The following is a 20575-nucleotide window of genomic DNA, read 5'->3' as shown; positions in this document are numbered from 1 at the left end:
CATAAACCCCCGTACCCACTGGTGTATTTACGGAGTCCATTTTGCAATACTTGGGTGAAACAATGCAGTCCCCACGGCGATCGAAGTGGCGTCGATACTCGAAGAATCCAGAAGGTCACGGCACCAATGTAACCCGTCTTGTCTTTCTGCGTTGTGTTCTGGGTTGTTCTCAAGTAGACACGGGGCACGGGCTGTCACAATGCAGTTTATTATCTGCGGTCATAAACAATATGGCAATGAGTGTTGCGTGACATCAGGTTAGCATCTCAGTCAAATCCAGTATTGCTCTGACTGTATTCACATTAATCACATTTAACCTCTTTTCATAAAGAAAAACTACATACATTTGTAATCAAAACAAATACAAAAAAATATCACAGATATTCCCAATAGAAAAACACATTGTAAATTCCCCTTAGTCATACATTAATTCCATTATATAAACTACACATATATTCATTGTCATCTCGAACCAATATGCACAAACACACAAAAAAAACATACCTGCGGTCATAAACAATATGGCAATGAGTGTTGCGTGACATCAGGTTAGCATCTACAAAAAATAGCATCACGTCAATACAATGTTAATGGCCTGCCGTACAGCTAGCTCACCACGTGCTGCAGCAGCTACCGAACTGCATTTAACATATAATAAACACAATATCGCGGCTCGTAGTTCATTAAGACTACTGCAAGATTCACTCATCATCATAGACACTCTTACACTGTGATAAGTCAACAAATAAGTGATAATAGTAACTTATATCTCCGTTTTATTATCGGAGAGACCCGACGTGAACTCACCTCAGTCAAATCCAGTATTGCTCTGACTGAGGTCAAACTTGCGCGGCGCAAGTCTCCGGTCTGATGACGTCACACGCACGCACTGCACTAACCCGACGCGCAGGCAGAATGAACCCAAAACGAAACTCCCAGTAATACAAAAAGTAATATTTCTGGTGGAATTCATAAGTATACAAATAAACCTGCTACACAACTATATATATTCATATAAACTATGAATATAAACTATATATAATTTACTCCGGTGACTGTAAAAAATATATGATCAATAAGTTATGTTTTTAACATATGTTTTACATTGCTTTAACTAATCAAAATAAGCAATTTTCAACATTCTTTTATAAGTTATACAAGATTCAACTAATTTTTTTACGTCAGTTAAATATAATTTACATTTACGCATTTGGCAGACGCTTTTATCCAAAGCGACTTATAATGTATTTTATTTTCAAGGTACACATTTACATTCTTATCGGTTCTTGCTTTCCCTGGGTATCGAATCCATGACCTTGGCGTTGCAAGCGCCAACACTCTATTGTTTGAGCAACAGGAAATTTGTACAAATTTAAGTTGAAATGACTTAAACATCCAAGTTGATTGTACATAAAAAATGTAAGGCAACTTTCAGCATCATTACTCCAGTCTTCAGTGTCACATGATCCTTCAGAAATCATTATAATATGCTGACTATAATTATCAATGTTGAAAACGCTTGATACATTTTTTTTCCAGTATTCTCTTCAGCACATAAGGCCTTGGAGAAATCATGCGTATATAACTCTCACTGACCTTTCGCTCTCTCATTACAACCGACAGCGACAATCAATGAACTTCTCAACCCTGATGTCCAATTAGAAGCGGCCGAGTTAAACTGAAATCAAGACTCTCTCTCTCTTTCTATGCTTGGCTGAGTCTGGAGAGTCCTGATAGTGGTGTGCGTTACGTTCATCAACTCAAGGTCTCATCACTGTCCCGATAGCCAAACGCTTAAAAAGGAAAGCGATATTAAACACACTCTTTTCATCTGTCTGGAAGACTGTCTGATGTGCATTTGGGACAAACGCGAGGTGAAGAGTACAGAAATGTGACGGGGTGAGATGTCTGTTATTATCATGGCAGCTGGTGCCAGGCCCGCAGATGGCATGGCATCGCCATAGGGTTCCTCTGGGCACAGGCTTGACTTACTGTACAGTACATTGTATTATGTTATAGCGCTCTGCCACGGCCTGGGGGGATGGAGGAGAAATGAGAGAGATCATAAAGTACTGGATGAGAGGAGGTTTGTGTGCGCGCGCGCGCGTGCGGCGGTGCGTGTGTGTGCGCGCGCGTGCGTGTAGAGCGCGTGTGTGTGTGCGCGTGTAGAGCGCGTGTGTGCGCCTGCTTCCCTTTTCTGGGTCTGTAGAACCGTGAACATGTTGTTTAGGTCCCTCTGCGTTCTTCTCAAGTTTTGGGCCATTTTTCATCGTCGACCAACAAAGAATGCTTGCGAGGCATCCGTAAGAACTGCTGAAACTGCAATTAAGTTGGTTGAGAGACCATGGTATGGAGAAATAAAGGCGGTAAGGGAAGGAATTCGAGCGCTTTAGTTAACCAAAGTTACTTGGCTGGTAAATATGCTTGTATTAAAAGCATATTTGTTTGATATGTTCACTTTTCCACAGAGATGAAATGAGCTCAATATCTGGATTCATAATTTATTAGTATTAAAAGATCATACAGAAATATCTGGGTAAATGTAAAACTGGCTTGATCTAAATGCCAAATCAGTGTGGAACATTTTCAGGCCACACAACTGAAAACTTCAAGATTATGATAGATAATGCAATTAAAATGTCTAGTATAAGCTCAGCCTTCTCCATGTAGTGACATCCCTTCTCTCGAAAACTCTTTGGGGAGATTATATACGTAAATAACATAAGCAATATATAACATACACATCTATTGAAAAGTTTGGGGTCATTAAGATATTTCATGTTTTTGAAAGAAGCCTCTTGCTCACCAAGGCTTCATTTATTTGATCAAAAAGACAATAGAAATATTGTAAAACATTATTACAATTTAAAACAACTGATTTCTATCTTAATATATATTAATGCAAAGCTGAATTTTCAGCATCATTACTCCAGTCCTTCAGTGTCACATGATCCTTCAGAAATCATTTTAATATTCTGATTTTCTGCTTGTGAAACATTTTTAATTATTAACAGTCTTCAAACTGCTCAATATTTTTTTTATAATGTATTAAACCGAGATACAACAGAATGTTTAAAAGAACGCCATTTGTTTTTTAATATAGATCTTTGTAACATTACAAATGTCTTTACTGTCACTTTTGATCATGCATCCTTACAAATTAAAATAATTGATTTACAAATAAATAAGTATTTCTGGCAGCTGATATTTGAATAGTCATAGCTCTGACATGCTGCTGCGGTTTTATATCCTGCAATGCAGTGTTAGTGTTGTTGAAACCTACTGTAAGCATGTCATAAAAACAGAAAGCTCTCCCGTAAGGACTCTAGCAACTCCCGGCGATGTCTAATGATGCTGAGTCATGTACTGATGTGTGTTTGCGAGAGGGAGAGAGGGAACACACCCCTGTGCGTCAACACAACGCTAACATAACCTCTCCGAGGGCCACTTAAGGCTGATCTTGACCTCAAACAACACTGTGTAAACAGGTTAGTGGAGTGATGTAGAAGCCACCATAGTTCAACCAAAAATTCTGTCATGCTTTACTTGCACTTAAAGTCCCCCTGCATGTAGTCAATCATTTTATCCCTGAAAACCTATCTTTGATCACCAAAATGAAATATTTAAAAGTTTTTTTCCTTCATCATGCCTTAAAAAAGCTTGTAACTCTACACCCCTGCCTAATTTAGTATATGTGGTTCTATGAGTATGCAAATGAGCCCCGCCTCCACTCACTCACTCACTCAGCTCGTTGACGATCACACGTTGATCTGATTGGTTACAAGGTAGTTTGTGACGTCAGAAACACCAGCGATTTCAAACCGTGTTTTTGAGACTGTCTTTGGTTCACTGCAGTTTTAAGAAGAAAATACTCAGCAATGCTGTCGACCTATGAATTTGCATATGGTTTGTCTTAAAGCATATTAAAAACAGCACATAGACATATAAACAACCTTTAAAAGCGTGTTTTTCACCACAGCGGGATTTTAAGGATATTTTCTCTCTGTGATGTTGTATAGGCCTATTTGTTATGTTTTTGGGTGCCGTTGCCTTGGGGAAGCTCTGCACCGAAACCCTACATGCGAGCTTGCACGTGTTTATGTGAATGTGTTGTATAGATAAATACTGTAGGTTTCAGCTCTAGATGGTTGTAGTGATGCTGACCGCACACAGCTCCAGATGCAGCATTTGTGTGCCGGGTTTATAATGAAATCCCAGGAAAAGTCTGATGTTGCATTACTATTCAAGAAGAAACAGGATTTTACTAAAACAGGTTAAAAATAAGTCAAAATTCGTTTGGTAACATCATGTATTCACCCTCATTTCGCTGCATTTCACCAGCTTTACATACAATAAAGGGGTGCTGGGATGAAGTATGTTTGTATTTTTGACAAAAACACAATAGGATTTCTCCACTGGCTTTTGCAATGTTGCAGAAAATAAGGTCTGTAATCTACAAAAGCTTTTGATTCTTACTCGGGTTTTCTTTTTCATTTTGATAATCTTCACAAATGAACGCAACTTATGAATTTGAAAGCTTAAATGTAATCAGCTTCAGAAGAATTGGAATATGGTGCATGATTCGCTGGGATGACTTTTGTGATATTTTTATGGCGATGCAGCTTGAACACTTCACTCCACATTTATTATAATTGCATTAATAATAGGTTCTGGCGTATTGATGTGCGAATTCACATGATTAGAGTTGTACGAAAATGTACAATATTTGGAAAAATCGAAGCATGAACCTAACCCTCAGTGGGCACCAAGAATATTTGAGGATCATTGTAAGCTGATGGTCCTGAGAACTTAGATGTATCGCTGTAGAAAAACAGGGCATCTCTAGAGTGTGTCTGCATAACCATGAACATCCAGGATGATTATAGTTCCTGGTGCGTGAGTTGTTCACAGAGTTGTAATGACGCTGTCTTCTAATATTCCCTGCCTGGTCATGGCAAAAAGCTGTTGTCTGGTGGCGTTTGTCCTCTGAATGTGAGCCGCGTGCGACCGCTGTACCGCTGATTCACCGTTGGCCATTTCTAGGACGCAGAGTCATTCAGGGACAGTCCTCAGCCCTCCTCATTAAATTCAACCCGACGGGTCCGAGACGCAACACTTTTCCGCCTGGAGACGTCGAAGTGGAAAACTCCCTGTGTTGCGGCCATTAATTCTCAAATCTCTGATTTACACTCGCAGAAAAAATGGTACAATAGCTGTCAGTGGGGCAGTACGATTTTAATGTGCACGCTTTTGTACCTTATTTACTTCTAAAGGGTCCATAGTAGTACCTTAACTTTTTGAAAGGATACAGTTACAGCTGAGAGTAAAAAGCTTATTTACACTCACTATTAACTAGTTGCTTATTAGCATGCATATTACTAGGATATTAGCAGTTTATTAGTACTTAAAAAGCACATATCAATGCCTTATTCTGCATGATCATATTTGACATCCTTTAATCATACCCAATACCTAAACTTAACAACTACCTTACTAACTATTAATTAGTAGTAATTAGGAGTTTATCGAGGCAAAAGTCGTAGTTAATAGTTAGTTAATAGTGATAATTGGACTTGATACTTTTACATAGAAAATACACTGCAAAAAAAGATTTCATAATCAATATTTTGCTTTTCTTGGTTTCTGGTAAAAAAATATCGGTAACACTTAAGGTCTCATTAGTTAATACATTATAGTTAACATTTACTTACTTTGAGATATATATATTTTTACAGCATTTATTAACCTTTGTTAATAAAAATAAAATTCTTCAGTGTTTGTTCATATTATTTAAAAATGCATTAATTAATGTGAACAGATACAACTTTTGATTTTAATAATGTATTAGTAAATGTAGAAATTAACATTACCGTAATTTCCAGACTATACGTCACACTTTTTTTCATAGTTCGGCTGGTCCTGCGACTTATAGTCAGGTGCGACTGACCGGCATATATCAAAATGACTTGCCTTTCCAGATTAAATTTCTGTTTTTGGTCTTTGAATTTTGTGAAATAAATTTCGAAATAAATGCGACTTATGTTTTTTTTCCTCTTCATGACGCTTTTTTATTTTGACTGATGCGACTAGTCCGGAAAATACGGTAACTACAAGTAATAAATTCCTTAAGTATTGTTTAGTTTTAGTTCATGTTAACTAATATATATATATATATATATTGTAACAGTTTATGCTTAAAATATCCTGATTAAGAAAATACTGGTAATTATGCACAACAACCAGACTTCAGCATTTTTAAAGCCATCAAGTTCGCCCCCCCCCCCCCAAAAAAAAAACAAAAAAATCACATAAAGTAGTATATTAAGGGACCTCAAAGGATCTATATCATCTAGCTCTTTCCTCTATTATGCATATTCATCAAGTCTCTGTTAATGCCCTTGTCTAAGTGAAGTATCATCGTGATGTTTCCATACAGTCATAATGGTTTACCGAAACCTCTGGTGCTAAGTGCATCGCTTAAGGGCTTTCAACTGGAAATCCAGCCAGCATCATCCTCTAACCTCAACATCAAAATTCAATCAAGGAATATATATATATAAAAAAAACTATCTCTGCACATTTCAAATCACAGGCATACGATCAAGTGTCCATAGCGGGATGTTTTGATTACAGTCAGCATGTGTGTGTGGTGTTTGGGGGCATTATGGGAGTGAGCTGCATTAATATTTCATCCTCTCCTCTTAAACATGCTCAGCAATTCTCTCTCTTCTGAGATGTTTTCTGGAGCTTACGAGCAGATCTAACGTGCAATCTAGGCTTTTTCTTTCCGCAAACCATGTTGCACTGTGGGTAATCCCTGCAGATAGGGGTGATGTGAGGCTGGTTTCCAATAGACAACAATGACTGTGAGGGTTTTGTGGGAGGAGGAGGGAAATATCACAGCTTTAGATCAGCTGCAACAGTGCTTTTTTATTTATAATTAAGGCGACAAGGACATTCTCATTCCAGAGAGCATTTTTACACGCGCCAATGGACATAATTTTGGAGAAAATGAGTCATCAATATTTTTGGCCCACTTTCCAGGGACTATTTAATGCATATACCTGCAAAATGTGTATTTTGTCCGCTTGAGATGTCAAAAGTGGTGATAGTTTTCTGTGCTAATGTGAAATAAGGATCTGAGATGGTTGTTTTTTCTCATTAGGTCAAAAACTGCAGAGTCATATATGCTGTCCGCTCCCCCGGAGTATATGTGCATGGTGTGGTGATCAAGGCTGTCGTTCTGTGATTACAGATGGTCAGAGAGAGAGAGAGAGAGAAAGGCAGAGGGAAAAGACAAGAGGGGGAAGGGGTGTTATAAGCAAAATATGGTGAGTGGGCTTCATCGAATCCTTCAGAGAACAGCAGTGAGCTCAGACTTCACCGTCACACACTCAAGCAATCACTGTTACTTCAGTCTCTTACTAAAGAGGTTTCTGCAAACCCCACCCCGGCCACCAGTGAATGTCACATTCATTCTCTCTATAGAGAAACTGGTTTTTTTTATTGCAAGAAAAGAAACAGCACTGCATTGAATACATTAACATAAAATGAAAAGAAAAAGAAAAAAATACAGAGAAATAACAATGACACCTCAACCAGTGAGAAAAATGTATAGTTCTTAAACGTGTTGTTCTTGTTATCAATGAGTTTAAGAGATTTTACAAAAAGGGAGATCTCAGCGATTAAGATATCAAATCTAGGCAAAGTATAGAGAAATTTGTTTTTGTGAATAAATTTTTTACAATGCAACGCAAAGAAATTAACAACAAGATCAATAGCGTAGTCACTTGTAGAAAAATAAAGAAATATATCTTTCGATAAAAGAAACAGTTTTTTAAGGGTACGTTTACATGAAAATTATGTACTAAAAGCGTTTCCCGTTTTTGAAAAGTTTCGCAAACGACTAATGCCTTGTTTACAGCTGGTGTTAAGATGCGTTTTGTTCAATCGGATCACAAGTAGACGAGGGAGACACATTCCCGTTTACACCCGATGTTTTAATCCGTCTCTTTTGTCCACTTTCAACCACTTCTGTCCTGATTCTTCGAGTGGAGGGTTTATGGGCGGGTAAATGTACGTTGTTTTTTAGATCTTTCAATCTAATGGACAAAATAAGCTCATGCAATTTACAAATAAACGCGACCGGAGACGACAGAAAAACACACGGAGAGCATCAGCTTTAGTTTCGGCTCTGACGGCCTCAAGACCAGCCGAACGCTGTGAGTGTGTGTTAGACATCAGGAATGGAGAACATTGTGCTTGGTACGATTTTCATCTTCAAACCAAACTTGAGTCTTCAGACGACAAAGTTTAAATCCCATGTGGCTAGCGCTCTTCCCATAATGTTACGCATTAGGTCAGTAGGAGGAGAGCAGATGCTGTAAACGGGGTCTAAAATGATTTGAGCTTGTCCACTTTCAAGTCAAGTCATCTTCATTTATATAGCGCTTTTAACAATGTAGATTATTTTAAAGCAGCTTTACAGAGATAAACGTATAATTTAAGGTAACAGATTGGTTTGGCTTTATAGCGGTTCTTGAATAATATTTTTTTCCAGCTAAAGGAAAATACTTCCAGACTTCCACCACTTCCAGAGGTAGTCGAAAACACATCCGTCTGGATTGCTTTGGTAGTGTAAATATTTAGTGTCGTCCACTTGTGATCCGATCAACCAAAATGCGTCTTAAAGGGATGGTTCGGAGTAATTTCAACCTAGGGTCCTTTGCACCATGACCTCGAGCCAAACACCCCCCAGAAGCTTTTTTTTCCCTTGGTCGAACATTATTAAAGGTAGTGCTTATTTACAGGTATCAGCCGAATGGCTTAGTGCGGGCGCTAATGGATCCAAGGTTGTATCTCGTAAATCACTCCACTAATAATGCCTGGAATGGTACCAAACTTCTACAGTTGTAAAAATAGGTTCTGTACTCATAAAACAAGGCATTGGAGAGTGTGTAAGTACATCAGGAGTTTATTCAAATAACACTTATGCTACCGCTAACCCGGACGTCGAGGACACTTCCGGGATTTGGGAAAAGCCTGTAAATGTCTTGCGCGATCACCCGGTGTTGCTGATGTTTTTTTTTTGGTATATCCAAATTGTTTTATTATTTTTTCCGAAGTGTTGACAACTTAGTGTTAACTAATAATTGTTGCAAACTGGTACTATCAACAAAATATTAGTGCACTCCTGGAACTGGGCGTCGTTACACTGCATCCTTATGCATCGCTTTCTGCCAGGACTTTTACAGGCTTTTCCCAAATCACATGACATTTATTTATAGCACCTGTAACTGTTAGAAACATATTACATTTGTGGTAAATGTGAATATAATAAGAACAAAGACAAAGCCTGTGAAAGGAAGATGATTTTGTATTGATATGATAAATGAATATGGGCAAAGTGACTATGCAGTTGCCAGACTCGGAGAGGAAATGAGATTCATGCAATATGAATAGGTCATTTACTCCTAATCAGAAATAGTGAGTTAAAGAGGAGACGCTGTGGAGAGGAGGAGGAGGGAGGGATGGATGGATAGACAGTCGATGGTGGCTGCTAAGTCTCAGGGTCTCATGATTTAGGGCAGCGTCCTTCAAGCCACAGTGCACCGACTGACAAGGCCATTATCAACAGGCTTCAGCGCAGGGAGAGGAACTGGCACTTTGCAGTTGCTAATGTTTGAATTATACATGTGAGCTCAGGGTCCCTCAGCCTTGTTAAATAAGGCTGAAAACCCTCTCGAGCTCATCCGCTGCTGAACTATTCTGAGACCAGCTATTGTTGCTTTTAAAGCAGTCTGTCACTGTGTCCCGTTTAGGGTTGAGATGTTTTGTTTGCTAAGAGTTGAGCTACTGCCTTTTTAAAAACTGCATGAGGAGGGAAGCTTGTACTGCTGTGTTTCATGATATTGATATCGTGTGACAAATTAAGTAAACAAGCAAATGCATCATGCTAAAATGGGCAAAATGAGTCATGTGTTTATCATTGCACTGTAAACTGTGAACACATTACCGTGCGATGTCATATGTGGATGCTTGTGCGCACTAGATCACTATAGGTGAGATGGAGAAGAGGATGAGGTTGGGTGTTTTTCAGTATATTCTTGATCTGGCAAGCTCTATTCTGATTGGATTATTTTTCTGTCTGTCTGTCATTCTATCGTTCAATCTATCAATCGTTCAGTCTATCTATCGTTCAGTCTATCTATCGTTCAATCTATCTATCGTTCAGTCTATCTATCGTTCTATTGTTCAATATATCATTCTATCGTTCAATCTATCGTTCAGTCTATCTATCGTTCAGTCTATCTATCGTTCAGTCTATCTATCTATCTATCTATCTATCTATCTATCTATCTATCTATCTGTTTGTCGTTATATCGTTCAATCTATCATTCAATCTGTCATTCAATCTATCGTTCAGTCAATCTATCTATCTATCTATCTATCGTTCAGTCTATCTATCGTTCAGTCTATCTATCGTTCAGTCTATCTATCTATCTATCTATCTATCTATCTATTGTTTAATATATCATTCTATCGTTCAATCAATCTATCTATCTATCTATCTATCTATCTATCTATCTATCTATCTATCTGTCGTTCTATTGTTCAATATATCATTCTATCGTTCAATCTATCGTTCAGTCTATCTATGTATCTATCTATGTATCTATCTATCTATCTATCTATCTATCTATCTATCTATCTATCTATCTATCTATCTATCTATCTATCTATCTATCTGTTTATCTATCTGTTTATCTGTCTGTCTGTCGTTCTATCGTTCAATCTATCATTCAATCTATCGTTCGTTCAATCAATCTATCTATCTATCTATCTATTGTTCAATTTATCATTCTATCGTTCAATCTATCATTCAATCTATCGTTCAGTCTCTATTGTTCTATATCTATCTATCGTTCAATCCATCAATCCATCCATCCATCCATCCATCCATCCATCCATCCATCCATCCATCCATCCATCCATCCATCCATCCATCCATCCATCCATCCATCCATCATTTCAAAGTTTGTTCATGTTGTCTCTTGTTCAGAATAAGCTGCGGTGTGGACCAGACCTTTGGCGTTTAGTAAAAGGTCTGGCTATGTTGAGAGTAGGTGTTAATCAGTGGCGGAGGTGAAGCGGAGGATCAAGACGAGGTCGGGATGCGGGTGAGAGAGAACACGGAGGGAGGGAAGATGTCATTCAGACTGATGGGTCCCTGCATCAACCATTAAACATTAAGAGAACTAATTACCAGCAGAGTGACAGCAGAGTAATCGCCACAAACCAACGCCGTTCCACTCCTCTACCTGATGCTGTCAGCCCCGCACCTGTCAATAGAGGAAAACAGCTCAGAGAGGGACAGAAGATAACAAAAAGTGTAAAAAAGAGAGGGAGAGATCCAGTCCGCTGGAGATGGATGTTCCTGTAGGAGGGCGTTTGAAATCGATTACCCTCCAGCTCTCCCTCTGCTCTGCCTCACCTTGTTGCTATTCTCTGCGCTCCACAAACCACAATCTTCCTGCTTTGCTCATTTCCCTTCCTTTCTACTGACTAACCGGTAGCTTTTCTGCTCATGTGAAGGTGTAAAAATTAGGGGAATCCTGAACATTTGCTAACCGATCATACCTATTGCACGTCTTTCTCTCCCACTCACACAACAGCTGTCCCTGCACCTGTGCAGTTTCAGGAAAACTCGAGCCAGCGATCTCAAAAATCATCTTGAAGGGATAGTTCCCCCAAAATAAACATTCTCTTAGCAAGTCCCTTAGCAAACGTTTGGACGACAAAACCAGTCACATGGGTCAGTTTTTTTAATTGAGATGTATACATAATCTGAAAGCTGAATAAATAAGCTTTCCATTGATGTATGGTTTGTTATGATAGGACAATATTTGGCCGAGATACAACTATTGAAAATCTGGAATCTGAGGGTGCAAAAAAATCTAAACATTGAGAAAATCTCCTTTAAAGTTGTTCATTTATGTTCACGATTGTGCTCCATTCACTCACAAAAATAAATGTTTTATATATTTATGGTACATGATATTAATATCCTAATGATTTTTGGCATAAAATAAAAATCTATAATTTTTACCCTTAGGCTATTGTTGTCTATCGCCACAAATATACCCGTGCGACATGTGACTGGTTTTGTGATCCAGGGCTAAGTCCTTTTAGGCAAGTCGTGCCACTCGGCCACCATCTGGGCAATGCCTCCGGGCAGCTATTTCGGACTAACAAGACCAGGCTGCTATCTAAATGAATGGGCAGAGAGTCAGAACTGCACTTTCACTGGTCACCAGGACATAAAAACTGCATGTATAGAAACAGCAGTAAAATATGATAAAAATCGCTGAAAAAGTTTGATGACTTTGCCCCAAAATAAGGTTTAAAACGCCTTTTTCCCCACAGGTTATACTTTTACTACTCATGCGCAAGGGTTCACGACACCAACAGGCAAAACCTCAACTGTGCGCATGCGTCAGTGGAACCAGACGATAGGCTTAAATGTTTCCCAGCTTGACTGTCAAAAGCAGATGATTGGCTTTCCAGCGGAAGGGGCGGGACATGTGCATACAACCGCCATCTTTGCCGTTACGGGTTTTCCTTATATAGTTGTATTGAGTATTGAGGAAGTGGCATGTCTCTTATATAAATTGTCTCTGTCCAGGGTCACATTCGTCCCTAAGCCAATACGTTGCTGTGGGTGCCGCTGGATTGCAAAAGTTGTGTATAATAGTTTGGTGGTTGAAAGCTTTGCATTTAGGCATCAGGAAGGCTAAGCCTGTGGTTTTTAAGGTCATCCTCGATCTATTTTACCAATGTTTCTTAGGCGGCATTAGTTGGGCCTTCCAGTTTGCACGAGTAGTCGGTAAAATAAGTGTTGTTCGTTCATTCGGCATACGTGGCTGAACCACTGTAGCATGCGCTTTTGGGTTACTTACCATTTTTTGGGGTTCTTTGCACAAGAATCAATCTTTGATTGAAAACTAACGAACCATGAAAGAGAACCGGATTGTCTCTATGTCAATATATTGCAGAGCAGATTTGTGGTGCTTCATCAAGGGTGACAAATCTATCAAACCCCCTCAGTAAAGTTGGATTATTTAGAGATTGACCCTGTTAGTATTTGAGGACCAGCTCTGGTTTTCAAGCTGTGCATTTATGTTCTCATATAACTATGATGTAGCATAAAGTGCATCGGGTCCATTAATATGCGATGCCATCATTATTACACGCATAGAGCCACTCAGCAGACACTTAAGTGCAGTCCTCAATATCCACAACGCCACACCTTATCCATTTGTGTGATGAATCAGGCTTGCAGTGTGTGTGTGTGTGCTTGTTGGTGTGTTGTGGAAAGAGAGAAAGGCCCAGAGAGAAAGATCGGGATATCACAATAGTTAGGATCCATTAGACCATTATTGCCTGAAACTGAATACACTGAGAGCTCGCCAGGGTTTCAGTGTCCCAGAATGAAGATGGACAGGACGCTCGATGAGCGTGATGGTGGTGTGCCGAAAGGAAGTTTCTCTCTCTCTCTCTCCATCCCAGACCAAAAGAGACAGGCCTGCCCAGTTAATCACTGGAGATCACAGTTAAGATGCATGAAATGACACAGCATAAAGCTGCAGTGAGTGATTTCTGAGAAACGTTGTTGATTTTTGAAATCACATTAAAAAACCACGCCCCTACCCAGAATGATCACACCCCTATATCAATAGCTCCGCCCCCAACACAGGCACCTCCCCCTAATGAGTGGACACGCCCCTTACTGCAAAAGTGTGTTTTGGCGCTCGGTCTGATACACGTTCAACAGCGTTTCTCAGAAATCACTCACTGCACTTTTAATCTAAGTACATTTCTGTATTGTCTTAGAGGGAAACTCAATACAAACCTAAAGCCAAATGTTGTTGAACTTCATGTGACGTTTAGTGTCCTGAAATTTGTACTGTGTTATCTTGAGGGAAATTATAACAAATGAAAAAAGCCGAAGAAGATAGTGGGAGAGAAAGGATTGAAGCCTTGACGAACGCATATAATGAACTCATTTAGATGAGATTTTTCTCTCTCAGAGCTTTTCATTTGTCCTCTAATCATCGTTTATCTCAGTGCTGCTCTTATTAGTTAGTCCTTCTGTCTTTATAACCTTCATTAGGTTCGGCAAAACATGTTTTTCGATGTGACTATACGTGTCTGATTTAACAGCTGTTAACAGCCGTCAGATGTTTGCTTTACATTAGTTTACGTCTCTACAGCAGCACACGACACGGCCTTCCTTTTATCTGCCATCTGCATTTTCTGGGTACTGGATAAATCATCCTGATCCTGACCCATATATTTGGTCTGTCACTCATTTATTTGTGATGTGTTACAGATGGTTGTGTTGAGTTCATCTACTGCCGGTTTGGCACTTTCAGTGTATAACGTGTGGTGAGAAATCGTCTTGAATATGTGGTGGACTGATGTTTTCGGTCACTACTGATGTCCTGCCGATATCCCTGACTCAGGACTTTTCACATGGGTTTCAGCGACAGGAAGACTGATAGTTAGAGGAAGGACAGAGTGAGATTGTCAGTATAAAGCCGCAGCTTTTTTCAGTGTGTGTGTTGGTCAGCAAGGCTGTGGACTGCACTGACAGACATTAACCTTGGCAAGGGTCAGACCTCTGCCAGTCACACCGGCCCAAGAGTGGCGCCGCACTGATGCAGTAAAGCGGTACTCAACTAGATACACATTTATAAGATACAGCAAGATCATAGATTTTTTACTGTGGTATCACTGTACTTTGATATTTGATGATTGCAATAATTAATAGTTAGGGTAGCTTAGCTAGGAACTCACCGTGCCTTCAAATGAGTCCATATGAGGCTTTTACTGAGACAAAAGCCAAACGTTTCGGTCACATGCGATCTTTCTCAATGCCAAACTTACAATGCTAAGTGCAGGAGCCATTTTAGCTATTGAAGTCACATGGTTACATAGATCACATGATCAAGCCAAGACCAATGAATGATCCAGACATAGTGTTGGACAGCATGCTATGAGAGTGATAATTAAAAAATTGTATTAAAAAATAATTAATAGTTCAAATGAACCCTACTAAACCTTAATAATATAAATAAATACCATAATATATAAAATCAAATCTTAAAATTGAAAATGAAATAGAAATACATGTTTATATATACTATACTGTTGAAAAAGTTTGCAAAGGATGCATTACATTGATCAAAAGTGGCATTAAAACAAAAAATATATATATTTCAAATATATGCCATTCTTTTAAAATCTATTTATCAGAGAATCCTGAAAAAAATGTATCATGGTTTCCACAAAAATATAAAGCAGCACAACTTATTTTCAACATTTATAAAAATAAAAATAAATTTCTTTGAGCAGCAAATCAGCATATTAAAATGATATCTGAAGGATCGTGTGACACTGAAGACTGGAGTAATGATGCTGAAAATTCAGCTTTGCACAGGAATAAATTACATTTTACAATATTTATAAAGTAGAAAATTTAATTGTAATAATATTTGACAATATTACTGTTTTTACTGTATTAAATAAATGAATCCTTAGCATAAGACTGCGGTACATCATTCCTTAATTTAGCTGGTGCATAAAAATAACGTGAGCGGCGAATTCAGTTCATAATCAGAAGTGAGCTCATACAAGAGATGAATTGAATTGCAGGGTGTTAAACACACACACACACACACACACACACACACACACACACACACACACACACACACACACACACACACACACACACACACACACACACACACACACACACACAGCTTATATTGAAATATGAAATTGAGTTTCCCAGCCCCTGTCCAGCCATGTCATCTGCTGTTGGAATAAATAACCCTCGCTGGATGAAGGGTTGACAACACACACCGGCCGCTAGCAGACACCGCAGTAATTCATTTGCCGTGCAGATGTTCGTTCAGGGCCAATGCTTCTAATTAGCTGTGTTTTTTTAAACCAAAGACCTCCAACATTTAATTAATTCAATGAAATATTAAAAATGGATGTGGAAAATTTCTGCTATATCTGATCTGTCATTAGATTAATCAAATATTTTTTATTCTGGTTATATATAACCCCTTCAGACCTGCACCCCTGTTAGATACAGCGTGCACATTTTCAGACACATCCAACACTTTTAAGCCGCAGCTTTAGATTAGGATGTGTCTGGTTTGGTTTATTTTCTCTGTAGACAGCAGATAAAACAATTACTTCTTCTGTGTCGCTGAGCCTAGAGTGGCTAAAAGATGCAATTAGACCTTCACTTTGTGCTAATGTGGTTATCTGAAACCAATCGCATTAAAAACTGCTGCTCTCAGAACTTCAGGAACTGATGACTGCGAGAAAACCACTGCCCTTTAATTCTGCTTTATCTCTCACACCAGGGTCTGTACCAGTATATTTCATGCCTATTTTTCTCCCTTGTTGATTTATTTCAGCGTTTTTATTGTTTAGTCCTGTCCTTTTCATCGCACTAATTCCCCTTTCTTCTGCTTGTCTTCACTCTCTCCTTCCTCATAGCCTGCTTGCTGCAGTCGGAGCTGGTGAATTATGAGCGGGTTAAGGAATACTGTTTGAAGGTCCTGGGACACCAGCAGGATCACTTTAAGGCCATGTACCGTGCTGGGATTGCCTTCTACCACCTTGGAGACTACGAGTGTGCCCTGCGTTACCTACGCGATGCCAAGTGCCGTGAACCCACAGGTGCGCTTTATGATCGCTTTAATATCATATACAGGAACTTCTCAAATGGATTTGCATTGTGACTCAACACTAAATTGTGTATTAGGGATTCAACAATATTACAATTCTGGCTGATACTGATTAGCTGCTAATTATCTTCATGCTGTGGCCAATATTCTGTGTTTTTTGTTTAATCTAATATTGATTGTTTTAAATGCCACCAGTGAAATAGATACAAAACTTATAACATTGAAAAAGGATATTTACAGTATCTTTGAGATTTGCTAAAGGTTGCATTTAACTGTGTTATAAAAAAAGTAATGTTTGATAAAAAATGTAAAATGTTTTTGAAGATTAACTTAAAGTGAGTGTTAGATGATGCAGAGGTAATATTTATAAAAAATGAGAAATAAGCATGCATGAATAAAAATATCGGCTGATAAAACATATCATGCATATAGTTTATTTTACAAAAGTAAACCAAAATGCCCTTTAAATCAAACATTGAATATTATTGTGTTATATTAGTATTATTTATTTACAGTTATAGTATTTATTAATATTTTGAATTAGCTTTTATTTTTATATTTTCAGTAATTGATGCTTTTGTCAGGTAAACCGTTTACCTGTATTTCTTGACATGTGCATGCCTACTGAAGATTTTAAGGTTTAGTCTTAAGCTGCGTTCACACTGCCAGCTATACGCAGTGACATTCATTTTCAATAGAGAGCTGGTGATTTCCGACAGTGAACGTTGGCAATGCGTGGCCAGCGATGCGACAAAGTTAAGATATGTTTATCTTTATGCAAATTAATTAAGTGGCTTTTGAGGGCAACAACCAATAGGAGTCAGTGGAGCACATGTGATCCATCTATACATCCTCTAGTGGAGAGTGTCGGCGGTGTGATGTAGCAAAAGTTATTTTAGCGGTCAGCAACTTTTCTATAATTTATTACATGTTTACAGTGAAAGTGGTACTAGCCTGAATGGTTTCGTGAACCCATATAGACCAACACTTGCACTTTCACTGCAGATAAATAGCCACGATGGCAAAGAGCACTCGTTGGTCTTTAATATTAAGCATTTTATGATCTGATTTCATAAATATTTTGTCATTTCCCTCATGATCTCTCCACCAGCCTCTGCAGTAACAAAGACCCTGTTTACACCTGGTATTAAGATGCGTTTTGGTCGATTGGATCACAAGTGGATGATGCTAAATACAGGAGTAAACTGGGTCTAAAACATTTTGAGCTTCTGCCGTTTCGATCACTTCCAGAGGTAGTTGAAAACGCATTGCTTTCAAAGTGTAAACGCTCATGTGGTCGAATCTGTTCGAACCGCCACAAAAGACGCTGACACCTACTGATCTAATGAGTGAACATTATGGGAAGAGCGCTAGCCAGACGGGATTTAAACTTTGTCGGCTGAAGACACAACTTTGGTTTGAAGATGAAAAACGTACCAAGCACAATGTTCTCTCATCATTCCTGATGTCTAACACACACTCACAGCGTTCGGCTGGTCTTGAGGACGTCAGAGCCGAAACTAAAGCTGATGTTCTCCGTGTGTTTTTCCGTCGTCTCCAGTCGTGTTCATATGTTAATTGCGTGAGCTTATTTCATCCATTAGATCAAGAGATCTGAAAAAACCTTTACATTACCCACCCATAGACCCTCCCCTCGAAGAAATCAGGACAGAAGTGATTGAAAGTAGACAAAAGAGACAGATTAAAACACCAGGAGAAAACGGGAATGTTTCCCTCGTCTACTTGTGATGCAATCAAACAAAATGATTAAATTTAATACCAGGTGTAAAAGGGCCAAAGTCACTGGCAGTGTGAACTCAGCTTGATGCTGGTGTCTTTATTCCTTCCTCCCTTGCACTTCTTATTTTCTGTTCTTCATCTTCTCTCCATCCAGACACAAACGTGCTGCGATACATCCAGCTGACGGAGATGAAGATGAGTAAGAGCGGTCATCAGGTGCGTGAGAGCGGGAAAGAGTCCTTGGGTTAAAGCTCCGCCCCTCATGCCTCGCCATAACCCTGATAGAAAACCTCTCCTCTCGAGTCTCTCCCCCTTTTCCCACAATGCCCCCCATCCCGTGGACAACCAGGACACATGTGCTGCGCCCCCTCGGGAAGCGGACTGAACCGGGCACAGCACCCAGCGACTGTCTTTTCTCGCTCTGTCCCTTTAAATCCAACGTCCCCGGTGCTTTCATTTCCCAGGTATTGAGAATCTGACTGATGAACGAAGAACACGTCAACGAAAAAAGAGGAAATGCTCTATTATAATTGTATAAACACCGGGGGGGATCTGACATTAGAATTTAAAATTACATGATCGAATAAGGATATTAAAATGTGCATAATGAAAAACACGGGTGGCTGAATTGAGTCTGTAGGTAAAGAATAGAGTGAAAGCACACGTTTATACTTGCAGATGATGAAGGTCAACGATTAGGCTAGTGACCTTTGAACTCACTCTGATCCATTGAGAAATACCCTCTCTACTCAATACAGAGGAAAAGCAATGTTTCACGACTAGATCTCACGCTCGCCTGTCAACGCTTGTTACTTCGTCTCCTTTTTCTCTCTCTTGAATTTGGGCATATCTCAACTCAATTTCTGAACTGTTTCAATTCAAGGGCTAATTCAAGTGTTTGTAATTTGTCCTTTGATATCGATTTTGTTTTTTCCTCTCAGTTTGCTGTACTATAGTGGTTTGAGCAAGTTTTCATCGTTCCCTTTCTCAAAGGTACAACATTCTCCGTACTAATGTTAGCAGGTGTTTTGTGAACCTCGTTGTCCATTTCCCTCGTTTCGGACTGTCGCTTAGCCCCTCCCCTTTAAGAGCTTCCTGATTATGTCACAATGGTTATGCAGCCTGTTGGAATATTAATAACTAATGGAGCCATATTGAAACGCTTGTGTTTCCGCAAGAAACGGGATCCACAACATATGAAGTGCTTGATAAGGTCTGTGAAACCCCAAACATCAGTGTTACAAAATAGCGATAAGTAAAACTAGTTGTGACAAACATTAATGTTTCACAAAAGCATTAAGTGTTTGTCGTCATGGTTTGTTATGACAACTTATGTTGAATGCATTTGAATGTGCAGATGCCTTTGACAGCTCAAGTCGGTCTAGTTTGGATTAATGGCTTTGAGAAGATTGGGGAAATGATCCATCTTAATATCAGGCAGGTTTAATTGTGTCAGTGGGACTCTGGGGATTCAGAGGAGAAGACGCACTGATGAGATTCAATCTCTTTATTGCAGTGGCACTGATAAAATAAGGTGCACTGTTATTTTTTCTTCATTGATTCAAAAGTTTAATACCGACAGAAAAGGCAGAACTTTTAGTTTATATAATAAAAATGATGAATTCACACATGCAATCAAGACTCCAGTCATATCAGTAGTCTAATAAAAGCTGATTTATTCCACATGGAGTGGGTTGAGATCAACATGTCTAATAGTAATAAAGGGAACAATATCAATAATAATAATAATAATATGTTCATTATAATATAGTTTACTTTTTCAGTGCTCAATGCACTTCACAAAACATAAACAAACGAATACATAAATATCATACATCCTCACCTGTAGGTGTCAGTATATACTTCTCTGGGATGAATAAAAACAAAATCTGGTCACACTTTATTTTGATGGTCCCCTTTAGACATTCTGTTGACATTGCACCTACATGTCAACTAACTCTCATTAGATTATTAGTGGAGTGTCTGCTTAATATCTTCTGCTTAATATCTACTGTGATCGTTCTCCTACAGACATCCGACTGACTATAAGTCACTTTGCAAGT

At 38.9% G+C, this 20575-nt stretch overlaps 1 protein-coding gene across 1 annotated transcript in view; it reads left to right on the top strand.

Moving 5' to 3' along the window:
* ttc9b (tetratricopeptide repeat domain 9B) overlaps nt 1–20575 on the top strand; it is a 34829-nt gene that overhangs the window by 12848 nt on the left and 1406 nt on the right. The window contains exons 2-3 of the mRNA XM_079621593.1: nt 16582–16764; nt 18667–20575. The exon at nt 18667–20575 is cut by the window's right edge and continues 1406 nt beyond it. Of these exons, the coding sequence (XP_079477719.1) occupies nt 16582–16764; nt 18667–18761 (278 nt within the window). The 3' untranslated portion in view covers nt 18762–20575. The remainder of the gene's footprint in view (nt 1–16581; nt 16765–18666) is intronic.

This window comes from Phoxinus phoxinus (genome assembly GCF_949152265.1).
Source record: "Phoxinus phoxinus genome assembly, chromosome: 8".
Lineage (NCBI taxonomy): Eukaryota > Metazoa > Chordata > Actinopteri > Cypriniformes > Leuciscidae > Phoxinus > Phoxinus phoxinus.
This window is presented reverse-complemented; position numbering and strand designations above follow the sequence as displayed.